Source organism: Stenella coeruleoalba (genome assembly GCF_951394435.1).
Source record: "Stenella coeruleoalba genome assembly, chromosome: 11".
NCBI classification, from domain to species: domain Eukaryota; kingdom Metazoa; phylum Chordata; class Mammalia; order Artiodactyla; family Delphinidae; genus Stenella; species Stenella coeruleoalba.
In genome coordinates, this window is record NC_137157.1 from 7,005,524 (window position 1) to 7,019,920 (window position 14,397).

Below are 14,397 nucleotides of genomic sequence, written 5' to 3' on the forward strand. Positions count from 1 at the left end.
AAGTTCTTGTTGAAAATGAAAAATGTGTCTTTTATTTTTACTTAAAAACCGAAGGCACTTTTTTGCCAACCCAATACATAGTTTTTAATTACACAGTGGTATTAAATACCTTCACATTGTTGTGTAACCATCACCACCATATGTCCCTATAACTGTTTTCATCTTGTAAAACTGAAACTCTAGGGCTTCAGTAGTGGCACAGTGGTTAAGAATCCGCCTGCCAATGCAGGGGACACGGGTTCCAGCCCTGGTCTGGGAAGATCCCACACGCCGCGGAGCAACTAAGCCCGTGGGCCACAACTACTGAGCCTGCACTCTAGAGCCCGGGAGCCACAAATACTAAGTCCGTGTGCTTCAACTACTGAAGCCTGCACGCCTAGAGCCTGTGCTCTGCAACAAGAGAAGCCACCACAATGAGAAGCCCTCGCACCGCAACAAAAAGTAGCCCCCACTCGCCGCAACTAGAGAAAGCCCACGCACAGCAATGAAGACCCAACGCAGCCAAAAATAAATAAATAAGTTAATATTAAAAAAAATCTGTGTGCAGGTTTAAAAAAAAACCGAAACTCTATACCCATTAAATAAGACTCCACACTTTCTCCTCCCTCCATACCATGGCAGCCACCATTATACTATGATTAAATTATTCTAGATACCTCATATAAGTTGAGTCATATAGTATTTGTTTTTTGCTGACTAGCTTATTTCACTTAGCACAGTGTCCTCAAGGTTGTAGCATGTGTCAGAATTTCCTTCCTTTTTAAGAGTGAAAAATATTCCATTGTATGCATATACCGTATTTCGCTTAGCCGTTCATCCATCGATGGACACTTGAGTTGCTTCCACATATTAGCTATTGTGAATAATGCTGCTGTGAACATGGGTGTACAAATATTTTTCATACTCTTCTTTCATGTTGGTGGGATATATATGCAAAAGTGGACTTGCTGGATTATATGATAATTCTATTTTTAATTTTTTGAAGAACTGCCATACTGTTTTCCATAGTGTTTGTACCATTTTACATTCCCACCAGTAGTGCCCAAGTGTTCCAGTTTCTCCCCATCCTCATCAACACTGTTCTTTTCTGTTTGATAGTAGTTATTTTAATGGGTGTGAAGTGGTATCTCATTTTCGTTTTGATTTGCATTTCCCTAATGATGAGTGATGTTGAGCATTTTTTCCTTTGTTTATTGGCCATTTGTATATCTCCTTTGGAGAAGTGTCTATTCAAGTCCTTTGCCCATTGTTGAAATGGGTTGGGTTTTTTGTTTTGGTTGGGGTTTTTGTTGTTGTTGTTGTTATTTGGTGGAGTTTTAGGAGTTCTCTGTATATTCTGGATATTAATCCCTTATCAGATATATGATTTTCAAGTAGTTTCTCCCATCCTGTATGTTATCTTTTTACTCTGTTGCTAGTGTATTTTGATGCGCAACATTTTAAAATTTTCATGAAGTCCAATTTGTCTACTTTTTGTTATGTGGGCCTTTTGGTGTCATAACCAAAAAATCATTGCCAAATCCAATGTCATGAAACTTTTGTTTCATGTTTTCTTCTAAGTTTTATTGTTTTAGGTCTTACATTTTAGGTCGTTGGTCCTTTGTTAGTTGATTTTTATATATGCTGTTAGGTAAGGGTCCAACTTCATTCTTTTGCATGTGGATATCCAGTTTTCTCGGCACCATTTGTTGAAAAGACTGTCCTTTCCCCATTGGATGATCTTGGCACCCTTTTCAAAAATCATTTAACCATATACGGAAGGGTTTATTTCTGGGCTCTCTATTCTATTCCATTGGTCTATATCTCTGTATTTATGTCAGTGCTACACTGTTGACTACTGTAGCTTTGTAGTAAGCTTTGAAATCAGAAGTATGGGTCCTCCGGCATTGTTCTTTATCAAGATTGTTTTGGCTATTCAGGTTCCCTTAATATTCCACATGGGAATTACCTGCCGGTCTAGAGGTTAGGACTCTGTGCTTTTACTGCCAAGGGCCTGGGTTCGATCCCTAGTTGGGGAACTAAGATCCTGCAAGCTGTGCGGCACAACCAAAAAAAAAAAAAAAGATTCCATATAAATTTTAGGATAGGTTTTTCTATTTTTGCAAAAAACGTCATTGGGATTTGATAGATTGCATTGACTCTGTAAGGTCACCCTGTAGATCACTTTGTAAACATTTCAATAACAGTAAGTTTTCTAATCCATGAGCATGGGATGTGTTGCCATTTATTCATGTCTTCTTTAATTTCTTTCAGCAGTGTTTTGTAGTTTTCATTGTACAAGTCTTTCACTTCCTTAGTTAATTCGTAAGTATTTTATTCTTTTTGATGCTACTGAGAATCAGAAATGCAACTGATTTTTCTGTGTTGACTTTGTATCCTGCTACTTTGCTGAATTCATTTATTAGTTCTAGCAAGGTATTTGTTTTTTGTTTTTTTTGTGATCTCTAGAGTTTTCTACATATAAGATCATATCTTCAAACAGAGATAATTTTACCTTTTTCTTTCCAGTTTGGACCCCTTTTATTTCTTTTTTTTTCTTAATTGTTATGGCTAGAATTTCCAGTACTATGGTGAATAGAAGTGGTGAAAGCAAGTGTCCTTGTTTGTTCCTCATCTTAAAAGAAACACCACTGGTCTTTCACCATTGAGTATGATAATCCTTGTCGGTTTTTCATATACGTCTTTTGTTTCCTAGTTTGTTGAGTGTTTTTATCATAAAAGGTGTTAAATTTTGTCAAGTGTTTTTTCTGCATATAATGAGGTGATCATGCATGTAGTTATTTCCCTCATGCTGTTGACATAACATATTACATTGATTTCTGTGTGTTGTACCATCCTTGCATTCCAGGAATGAATCCCACTTGGTCATGGTGTATAACCCTTTTAATGTGCTGTTGGATTCTGTTTGCTAGTGTTTTGTTGGGGATTTTTGCATCAATGTTCATAAAGGATATTGGTCTGTAGGGTTTTTGTGTCTGTGTATGTGTGTGTCTCTGTGTGTGTGCACACACCATTTTCTGGCTTTGGTATCGGGTGATGCTGGCCTCAGTAGAATGATTTTGAAAATGTCCCCTTCTCTTCAGTTTTTGGGAAAAGTTTCCCAAGGACTGGTATTAGTTCATTCTTAAATGTTTAGTAGAATTTACCAGTGAAGCCATCATCAGGTCCAAGGCTTTTCTTTTTCGGGAGCTTTTTGACTACTGATTCAATCTCCTTACTAATTATAGATCTATTCAAATCTTTATTTCTTTGTGATTTAATCTTGGTAGGTTTTGTGTTGCTGGAAATTTGTACATTTCATCTAGATTATCCAATTTGCTAGTGTACAGTTGCTCATAGTACTCTCTTATAATCCTTTTTATTTCTGTAGAATCAATAGTAATGTCCCCACTTGGGTTTTTCTCTACTATTCTCTGTCTGTTCTCTGTTTCATTTATTTTTGTTCTAATCCTTATTATTTCCTTCCTTCTGCTAGCTTTGGGTTTAGTTTGTTCTTCTTTTCGTAGTTCCTTAACTTGTATAGTTAGGTTGCCTGCCACTTGGCTGGGAGTGGGAGATGGGCAGAATTAACTGCTGTTTACCACTCACATCTCCCCTGGAAGTTGCAGGTCTTCAACAGACTCCAGAGCTCCAGAGCAGTTACATCAGACAGATTCTGCCAGTGCAGTTATTTTTCCAGGTGTGGGGACAGATTCCCAGTGCTACTACTCTACAGTCTTCCCAGAATCCCAAAATTTGCATTTCGAACAAGTTCCCAGCTGATGCTGCTGGTCCAGGGACCACACTTTGAGAACCACTGACCTAAACTCTTTAAGGTCCTTTCTCTAAGGCCCTACCTAATAGGTCATACAGGGTCTTTCTCCTCTGGAAGTAATATAGTAAGTTAGTTGTGCTTTTTTAATTGAAAGAAGCATGCATCATTTTAGTGATGTGATTTCCTGGGGAGGGATGGGTTTGCTTTCTTGATGAGAAAAATGGGGCCTGTGGGCTGGTTCAGGGCAAGAAGCTTTGAGAAGCCCTCCCGGGGGCAGAGGGGTGTGTGCCGAGGTAGGAAGGAAATGGACAGTGTTCGGATCCGAGGGTGATGACAGGCCTGCTCCACAGGTGGCTGTTCGTCAGTCTGTGTCGTGTGTCTGGCACATGGTCATCTTGGGTCACATTTACGGAGCGCTTTTGATCCAGCCACTGTTGTAAGCCTGGATTAACACATTTAACCCTCACAATATCTCTGTGAGGTAGATCGTATTACCAGGTCCACGTTTGCAGCTTGAAGAAACAAAGTTTAGGACTTTGGCCAAGAACAACACAAAGATGGTCAGTGGTGGAATCACTTACCAGGGAGTTAGTTAGGTTCCAGAGCCCACATCCTTAACCTTATACAGCAGGGCCTCAAGTCCTAGGTCCCTTTCTGTATCAGTCAGGATATTTTGACTGCAAGTTACAAAATTAAACTAAAAGGTAATTTTTTTTTTTTTTAAGAAAAGTGTCCTCCCCCTTAACAAGTCTGGAGATGGGATGGTCCTGGGGTTGGCTACTTTAGTGCTTAATCATGTCACAGAAATCCAGGTTCTCTCCATCCTGTCACTCTGCAGCCCTCAGCAGGTTGGGCTCTGTCTTCAGAGCTGTCCCCTTGTGGTGACGAGATGGTTGCTACAGATCTCACCATCTCCTTCTCACAGAGGTCGAGCGAGAAGATGACCTGTTCCTGCCTTTCTGTCTTGTGTCCTTGTTAAGAGAGCAAAACTTTCCCAGAAGTCCCTTTCCCTGCAGACTTCACTACCAGAAATGCTTGACACACCCATTCCTAAATGGCCACCACTGAGATTCACCCCCCAGGGGCGTGGGGAGGGCCTGGAGCATGAGTCCTCCGGATGGCTGACCGTTCGGGGCTCCTTTAGGAAGAAGGGGTGTAATGGGAATGGCTGTGGGTGACCACTGAGAAATTAGCCATGTTCATTCCCTCTGGTTGATGGTGAGACCTTTGTACTGAAGGTGCCCTGTGGCACTGATAAAAGCAGATAAAGTCTAGGGCTGCCCGAGAAGCTGCCAACTGTCCTTGGTTTACTCTGGGCCAAGTAGTCTTTTGTTTCTTGGCAAGGGTATGAGGGCACATGATAAACATTTACCGGTTGTCGGCACCCAGAAGAATGTTGGTCTTCTAGGGCTGTCTTACAGCCCCGTTCCTGCTGCATTTGCCTCTGGAGGATGCCAGGCGTGGTCAGCTGGGATCAGCTCTGACCTGGAGCAGGTTACTTCCCCTTATGGTGCTTTAGGAACCTCATCTGTAGAGTGGGGATGTCACAGGGTAGTTATGAGGACCAAATGAGCCGCATCATTCGGGTGATGCCTGACGCATGATTCAGGGTGCGCATTGGGCTGTGCTGTTGCTGGCATCTGTGTGGTTTTCCATCAGCATCAGCATTAGGGAAGCTTGATCCAGCTCCCTGTCATCCTGCTCCTGCTGCTGTGAGTTGGAGGTGTTCATTCCATGGCACCGTCCAGGTGGGCCTCACTTCACTAGGTGAGGCATTCCTGACTGCTGCAGGCCTGCAAGCCACACAGACCCTGATAGGCTGACATCCCAGGCAAAAGAGAAAAGAGGGAAGGGTGCCCTTTGGTCACTTTGCCCCAGGAAGGGTGTGTAGTATGTGTTGGGGAGCCATTTTCCACAAGTGTAACGGCTTATGGAGCACTTTTATTTTCCCTAGAATCAGGAATCTGATTCCCTAGAATCAGAATCTGTATCATTCAGGTAGCCTTAGCTGTGTGTCCTCGGCCACCAGAAGGGTCTGCATCTTTCCTCAGTAGGGCCAATGTGGTTTTTCCAAGTACGATTATTGTTGACAGGACACAGGACTGAGCGATCATGGCAGCCACATCACATGATAGAGATGTGCCCCACTTTACGAAAACCTGACCAAAGAAGGAGGAGCATCTCAATTACAGAATAATGTCTCAGCCAGAAATTCATGGCAGGTTTCCTAGTGCCTTTAAAATAGGATTTGTGTGTAAAAATACCGTTTGCACACAGGAGCCCATATTTTCTGAAAAGAGAAATATACTTGTATTGGGCATTTGGGATAAGCAGAATAAAAATAAAATCTTCTTACGAAAATAAAAACTAGAAACCAAATTCCACTTTTAATTCTAAAAGGTTTATATATAACTCTACTATCGTACCCTCTTCTCCTACCCCAGACTTCCACAACAGAAATAGATGGGCAAGATCTGTAGGCAGTTCACCATAGTGGTGAGGACTGAGGAAAGGACAGGCAGGCTCACAGGTGGGTGGACAGTGGGCACACCAAGGGCAGGGCTGGGTGCCTGTGTTGTGCTGTTTGATTTATTTGTGAACATTTGTAAGGCCTGGCCTAAAACATTACTGCTGGATCCCTTGCATGGTGTGGTCAGTGAGTGGTGGTTAGAAATTGACAGCCTGTCCTGCTGCCAGACTTCTGTAACCGCAGAGACATGCGCTGAGGTCTGACCCACGGGGTCTGGGGAAGGCCTGGGGGAGAGGGGTGAGGTTGGGATGGTGACACGCCTGACTTCTTCCTTCCTTTCCAGAAATGTTCCCACTGCCAGGAGGCAGGCGCCACCTTGGGCTGCTACAACAAAGGCTGCTCCTTCCGTTACCATTACCCGTGTGCCATTGACGCAGGTAAGATGGGACCACAGACCCTTGTTCAGAGCATCCGAAGGGTAGGAAATAACATTTTGATTCTCTCTCCTTCATAGTTCTTTTTGTCTCTTCTGACCTTGTTCTGTTTGTAAATTCTGAAGGAATGCAGAGAAGATAATAAAAAGGAATTAAATGGGGTGATATTTTTTATAAATTTTATAATTCACAAAAGATTTACCTATTTAAGTGCACAATTAAATGATTTTTACCATTATATTCACAGAGTTGTGCAAGCACAATCACAATTAATTTTAGAGCATTTTCATCACGTCTTAAACTACTACCTTTTGGTGGTCTCTCTCCCTCACCCCCAGCCCCTGGCAACTACTAATCTACTTCCTATCTCTGTGGATTTGCCTTTTCTGGCCATTTCATGTAAATGGAATCACACAATATGTGGTCTTTGTGATGCATTTCGTGTGACTTAGCTTCCTGTTTCTCTGGTTTATCCACATGGCAGCATGTGTCAGTACTTCATTGGTTTTATTTTCTAACAATATTTTATTGTAAGGATATACCATATTTTATCATTCTTCAGTTGATGCACGTTTAGGTTTTCCACTTTTGTATTATTATACAATAATAATACAAAATAATGCTGCTGTGAACATTCACAGACAAGTCCTTGTGTGGACTAAATGTTTTCATTTCTCTTGGGTATAAACCTAGGAGTGGAATTACTGGGTCATATGGTAACTCTATGTTTAACTGTTTGAGGAACTGTCGCACTGTCTTCCAAAGTGGCTGCACCATTTTACATCCCTCCAGCAGTGTGTGAGGGTTCCAGTTTCTCCACATCATCACCAACACTTGTTTTTATGTCTTTTTTATTATGGCCATCCCAGTGGGCAAGAAGTGGTATCTCATTGTGATTTGGGTTTGCACTTCCCTGACAGCTAATGATATTGAGCATCTTTGGTGAAGTTCAGTTTATCTGTTTTTCTTTTGCCACTTATGCTCTTTGTTGCTTGTTGCTTTTCTTATATTTAAGAAGCCATTGCATAATCCAAAATCACAAAGATTTATGCCTATGCTTTCTCCTAAGAGTTTTATAGTTTTAGCCCTTACACAGGTCTTTGATCCGTTTTGAGTTAATTTTTGTATGTGGTGTGAAGTAGGGGTCCAGTTCATTTCTTTCCATGTGGATTCCAGTTGTCCCAGCACCATTTGTAGAAAAGACTACTCTTTTCTCATTCGATGACCTTTGTCGAAAACCAGTTGACCATAGGTGTATGGACCTATTTCTGGACTCTCCCCAGTACCACACCATCTTGTTTACTGTAGCTTTGTGGTAGATTTTGAAATTGGAAAGTGTGAATCCTCCGACTTCGTTCCTTTTTTTCAAGATTGTTTTGGGTATTCTGGGTCCTTTGCTGTTCTATATGAATTTTAGGATCAGCTTATCCATTTCTGAGGGGGGGGCGGGATTGCATTGAATCTGCAGATCAGGTTAGGGGTTGTCACCATCTTATAAAAAAAAAAATAGTGTGTCCTCCAACCCATGATCATGGGGTGTCTGTCTTGCCATTTACTTCAGTTTTTAATTTCTTTCAACGGTGTTTTGTAATTTTCAGAGTACACATTTTGCATCTTTTTTGTTAAATTTATTCCTAAGTATTTTATTATTTTTGGTGTGGTTATAAATGGAATTGTTTTCTTAATTCCATTTTCAGATTGTTCACTGTGACTGTATAGAAATATAATTGATTTTGGTGTATTGATCTTGTATCCTGGAACTTTGCTCCACTCACTGATTAGTTCTAATAGTTTTTTAGTGGATTTCTATATACAAGATGTGTCATCTGTGAGTAGATTGTTTTACTTCTTCCTTTCCAATCAGATGCCTTTTCTTTTCTTTGCCTAGTTGCCTGGCTAGACCTTCTAGATAATGTTGGATAGAAGTGGCAAGAGCTGGGACTTCCCTGGCAGTCCAGTGGTTAAGACTTCGCCTTCCAGTGCAGGGGGTGTGGTTCGATCCCTGATTGGGGAACTAGGATCCCACATACCTCGAGGCCAGAAAAACAAAACATAAAACAGAAGCAATATTATAACAAATTCAATAAAGACTTTAAAAATGGTCCACAGCCAAAAAAAAAAAGTGGCAAGAGCTGACATCCTTGTCTTGTTTCTGATCTATCATGGTGATAGCTGTGGGCTTTTCATAGATGTTCTTGACGCAACTGAAGAGGTTCCTTTCTATTCCTAGTTTGTTGTGTGTTTTTATCGTGAACTGGTGTGGGGTTTTGTCAAACCTTTTTTCCAGGTCTCTAGACATGATCAGAGCAGTGTTTTGCAGTGTAATAACTGTTGAAAGAAGGACACCTTTTGTCTGAGAAGTGCCATCCAATGAGCAATGCAGAAGACTGGAGTTCTGACTCAGAGCTTCAAGCAGCCTGGGAAATCCTCTTTCTTCCTCCTGACTTTTGGCTTTTTGTTGACTGTTTTCACCAGTTACTTTTTGAGCATCAGATGGGTCTGAGACCTTCACCTAGCAGGTTCTCATGCTTTCAGTCAGGATGGAGGAAGAGAAAATGGGAAGACAAACAAGAGTGCTCAGATGGCCTGGTGGCTGACCAGGTGATGGGAGCAGGTACAGAGGCATAAAGCACATGGAGTCGGATCCGACAGGCGTGGGAGGAATCTGAGTTCCTCTCGACCACCCTTCCTCCCAGCGCTCCTGACGTTTGCTTAAGTGTGTCCCCCTGCCTTTCACATCCTTCTCGTTGCCCCTCCTTTCCTCTTCCCTCTTTTCTTTCCAGGTTTCTGTAGGGGGTGCAGCTAAAAAGAACAAGAAAGGGAATTCCCTGGTGGTCCAGTGGTTAGGATTCCGGGCTTTCACTGCTGGGGGCCTGGGTTTGATCCCTGGTCAGGAACTAAGATCCTGCCAAGCGACACAGTGTGACGAAAAAAAAGAAAGGTACAGAAAGATAACGCTTATGCCAAAGTTATGCCAAACAAACTCATGAAAGTTTGTTTGCATGTGCTGAAGGGCAGCTGGTGGCCAGGGTGCCATGTGACCAGAGGGATAAGTGGGCAGTAAGAAGAGAGCCTTGAGGGCTTCCCTGGTGGTGCAGTGGTTAAGAATCCGCCTGCCAGTGCAGGGGACACGGGTTCGAGCCATGGTCCGGGAAGAACCCACATGCCATGGAGCAACTAAGCCTGTGCGCCACAACTACTGAGCCTGTGCTCTAGAGCCCGTGAGCCACAATTACTGAGTCCGCGTGATACAACTACTGAAGCACAACTACTGAAGCCCGAGTGCCTAGAGCCCGTGCTCCGCAACAAGAGAAACCACCACAATGAGAAGCCCGCGCACCCCAACGAAGAGTAGCCTCCGCTCACCGCAACTAGAGAAAGCCCGCATGCAACAACGAAGACCCAACACAGCCATAAATAAATAAATAAATAAATTTATTACATAAAAAAAGAAGAGAGCCTTGAAATGTCAGTTCAGGGAGTTTGGGTTTCAGTCTGTCCCTTCCATCCTCTGTCCTCCTCTACATGTTTACTTGTTGAGTCTGAGCAGTAATTCACCCTGGGTCGTGGTCTGGCATGTTCTATAGAACAGCCATTAAATCCTTCTCTCTCAGAAGCCCAACCACTGCCTTTTCTCATTTTCATGATACCGCCCAGGGTTACCTCAGAACATTTTGTTTCTTTTTCTAGTTTAAGCTTCGTGATTTTTAATGAAGATGGTCAGGTTCTGGGTTTTCGGCAGTTGTGTGTAAGTCTTTTGTGGGGAATGCTGCAAGCATTGGCTTTCCCCGTCGGTGGGCGGTGAGAGGTGGTCTCCTGCATGGAGGCTCTGCCCAGCAGCCTGAGGTGAGCAGCAGGCAGGTGCCTCGTCCCCCCTGCGAGCGTGCTCCCTGTGTGCACACGGGGCACCTGCCTCCAGGTACAGTTTCTCCAGGGGTTGAGTGGAGTCGCTCGGTAGAACTTGCTGCAGTGAGGGAATGTTCTAGATCTGTACTCTCCAATACAGTAGCCACAAGCCATGTGTGACCATTGAGCGCTTGGAAGGTGGCTAGTGGGAATGAGGGACTGAGCTTTTTCTTTCGTTTAGACTCCCATGGCCGTGTGCAGCTGGCGGCTGGAACGCCCTGCTCTAGCCCAGGCTCTGGGGGTTCTTCGGGACAGGTACTGGGCTCTCCTCCCTCAAGTGGAGGCCCTCTAGCACGCACCGCCAGCAGGGAAGCAGGGCCTGCTCTACCAGCTGAGTGTTAGGAAGCAAAGGACTTTCTTGTCACTCTGTTTGAACCTGCCTTGCATGGCCTGCCCAGATAAGTTGGTAACGTCTCTGTTTGGCAGAAGTTGGTGGCCGAGTATCCAGGGAGAGGAAGGCTGTCTGGGTCGGGGCCTTGGCCCTCTGGCTTTGCTGTCCCAGCTGCTGCAAACTGCTCCTCCATGCGGAGCTGGGACCAAAGAAGCAGCTTAACAAGGTGACCGTGTCTTTGTTGGTCTCTTGGATGACCTGAGTCACAGTGACCCAAAGCCTGCACTGCTCTGTGTAGCTTGATGCTTGTATTTATCCCACACAGTCTTCTCAGGAATTCTGTTCTATATGTAATGGATCTTTGTATCCAGGAAAGGCATTCATTGATTGACTTTCTTTCTAGTTACAATAAAAGTAAGTCCCTGAGTTTGAGTCCCCCATCTCTGTATGGAGTAAGGAACAGTTTGGCATTTTCATCTCTGCCTTACTGTCAGCTGCCCAAACCTTAAAGAGCTGTTCATAACGAAGGGAAAACTTTTATCACCAGGGACATCTCCATGGAAACATGAGGATCTGTGGCTCCTGCAGCGTTTCCCCTTCCTAATAGTGATTGCACATTTGTGACATCACAGTTTGCTCTGTTGTGCTGCTTGTTATGTCACAGGCATAGGATTTGTCTCCAGGTGGGAGAGTGCAGTAATAAGAACATGAGTGCTGTTTAAAAAAAAAAAAAAGATTTAATGTATTTAATGCAATAAGCCACAACAATTAATACCAAAGGAAAAAAGAGCTGTGGTAGCTCATTTATAATCCCACTGTGCATATAGAATCTTGCCTAGAGGGGCTTTTTCTTTTACCCTCATGAGGAAGCACAGCTGGGAATTTCACTTCTGTAGCCACCCTTCCAGCAGCATTTTAAAGCTGCTCTCTCCGCTGCTGACTTTGATCTTGCAGCAGTGGGTTCAGAGCCCCAGATGGGTCCTACGAAAGAACTGGTGGTCTGGCCTCTCCCTGGAGAGGAGCTCTCTGCATCCCAGGGCCTTGCTCCCGCCTTCTTATTCCCCTCCTTCGGCCCCAGGAGCTGAGGCTGCCTCTCAGCGAGGTGGGGTGAGGCTGGTGGGTCCCTGAGTCCCAGCCTGGATTTTGCCATTATGAGTACTAAGCGTAGCTCTGAGGAGATTGTAGCTGAGTTGGAGACTGTCGGGGCCTGGCAGATCCAAAGGACGCTAGACATCCTTTCGTCTTCTCCCTTCCCGGGCTCACCATCCTCAGCATGGGGTATATACGGGTGCATGTGGGTATCTGAAGCTCCACATAGCTTGTTATGAGGAGCTCAGCAGAGTCCTCTGCCTTTAAGCCCAAAGAGAGGACTCAAAGTGGAACACTGTTCTGGGGTGCTGCTGTTTGTGTCTGGAAGCCACCCTGCCGACTAGACAACCTGGTGAGTCTCTTCCAGCCTGCGTGATGATCCAGCCATTGACTCTGACCTCACTGTGGGGAAGTGCTGACCAGGCCCTCTGCACAGTGCGGGGTGTTGCCAGGGGCTTAAAGGAATCAAACGAGAGGCTGGCGGGCCGGCAGTGTGGGGCCAGGCGCCTGTCCAGAGCCCTCAGGAGAGCTTTTACTGCACTTCCTGCCACTCTTGGCTCTTCCCCAGCAGAGCCTGGCTGGAGGCAGCCCAGGAGAGGCTCGCTGGCCCCTTGCAGGTGTCTAAGCCCTCCAGCTGTGGTTCTCACCCTGCCAGGAACAGGAAGTGCAGTTCCTGATGGCCGGTGGACATGACGAGAATGGGGACAGCCGCTGCCTGTTCGGGAGGCCTAGCCAAAAGGTGCACCCCGTCTCGTAGATTCGTTTCGGAGACTTCCATTCCCAGAAGTACCTGGCATTAGTTCCAAGTTGCCTTTAGTGTTTACTTACATTGTTTTATTTCTTCTTTTTAACTTTGAGGGAACATGTTTCCTAACTTTAAGCATGTTTTACTAATGGTCCATCACAGCTGGTCACAGTTTCGTGGCAGTGAGGGGACCCGAGCCACCTCTACCTTTCTGATGGCATCTTTTCCAGCTAACACGGCCCCCCTCCTTATTTCTGTAAACCCCTGTGGTGTAAGCGTGGTCTTTCCCCACCGCGTGGCCTGTGCTGTTTCTCTTTGGCCCAAACTATAGACTCTGCCAGCATGCGCTGCTGCCACAGCCCAGGTAAGGAGAAGGTGCTTCCCTGGAGCTCCAGCTGTCCGTCTCCCGCTGTTCGTGAGCTCTCTGGCAGATTGGAGCAGCAGGAGCCTCGGTCACACCGTGTACTTGTGGGTTTTAAATTAACACATTTCATTTACTGCCGCGCTCTTTGCTTGGAGGGGGGAGGGGATAGGGATGCAAAGGTTAGCAGGACTTGCTGTTTCTCATGCCCCGAGGCTTGCCCCGGGAACTGTGAAGACCAAACCCGTCTGACCCTAGAGATTCTAGGACTCCAGAAGGGGAGGTGGCTTAGCCGAATTGTGAAAGGGTCTTTATTTATTTAAGATTATAGAGGACCTCAAAAGTTTCCATTTGTGTGCTCCGTTGCTTACTACTGTTTCACTTGAAATCTGTGGGTACACAGGCCGCTAATCTGGACCTCACTTTAAACCTGAGTTAAATTGTAAATTTAACAAGGCTAAGTACCACGGCCGCCTCCCGCCTTGGTGCCTGGGCGCTCTCTGAGAATGTGTGATCAATATTTATTAACATTCGGCCACTGCGTCTCGCACCAGTGACCTGGCTGTCGGTCTTCAGGAGCTGTGGTGTGCAGAGTGAGCTCGTTAAGTCGCTTTCCTCGCCCTGCTCCGCGCACGACGCTGGTGCCGCAGAGCACAACGCCCCTGGAGGCAGGTGCGCGTCCTTGCCATCATGGAGGATGTGTCACCACCGTGTTAACAGTTGGAATGAGTGATTTTCCTCCAAGGATTAATCGCCCCCTCGTGGGATTTCACATTTCTCTGAAGCATTTAGCAGGGATTATGGACCTTCTGCAGTGTGTCCGTGGGTTGTGTGTGGGGCAAGGGTGGCAGCGGGGCTCACGGGCCTGGCCTCCTTGCTGTCTCTGACCTGTGACTCTCCACAGAGGAGAAAAGATGCCTCCAGATTCAAAGTGTTTTCACAAGGAAGCTTTGGCGTGGGCCTGTGGAATGGCCTTAGCCTAAGATAAGGAATTTTAACAATAACACTTATTAGAGATTGTTTCTGATGATTAGAATAATAGGATATGATCATGGAAATACAGAAAAAATAAAGAAAATTAAAATCACCTATAATATTACTATCCAAAGAGAATCACTGTCATATTTTGGTAGATTTCCTTTGTCCTTTTTTATGCATATAAAATATTTTGGTAAAATTGGGATTGTACTTGTACATTTATGTATCCTGGTTTTTTGAGCAATTTGCATCGTGTTCACTATTCTGAAACGTTTCATGTTGGACTGACATTCCACCATGTTGAGGTGCCATAGCTTATTTGGGGGTGT

The 14,397-nt window shown here is 44.8% G+C and overlaps 1 protein-coding gene across 6 annotated transcripts in view; it reads left to right on the forward strand.

Annotated features, from left to right (window-relative positions):
• The window catches only part of TCF20 (transcription factor 20), a 166,638-nt gene that overhangs the window by 145,347 nt on the left and 6,894 nt on the right, over positions 1–14,397 (forward strand). For all 6 annotated transcript variants that reach the window (XM_079936122.1, XM_079936121.1, XM_079936118.1 and 3 more), the window contains exon 3: positions 6,568–6,661. In XM_079936122.1, the coding sequence (XP_079792248.1) occupies positions 6,568–6,661 (94 nt within the window). The remainder of the gene's footprint in view (positions 1–6,567; positions 6,662–14,397) is intronic.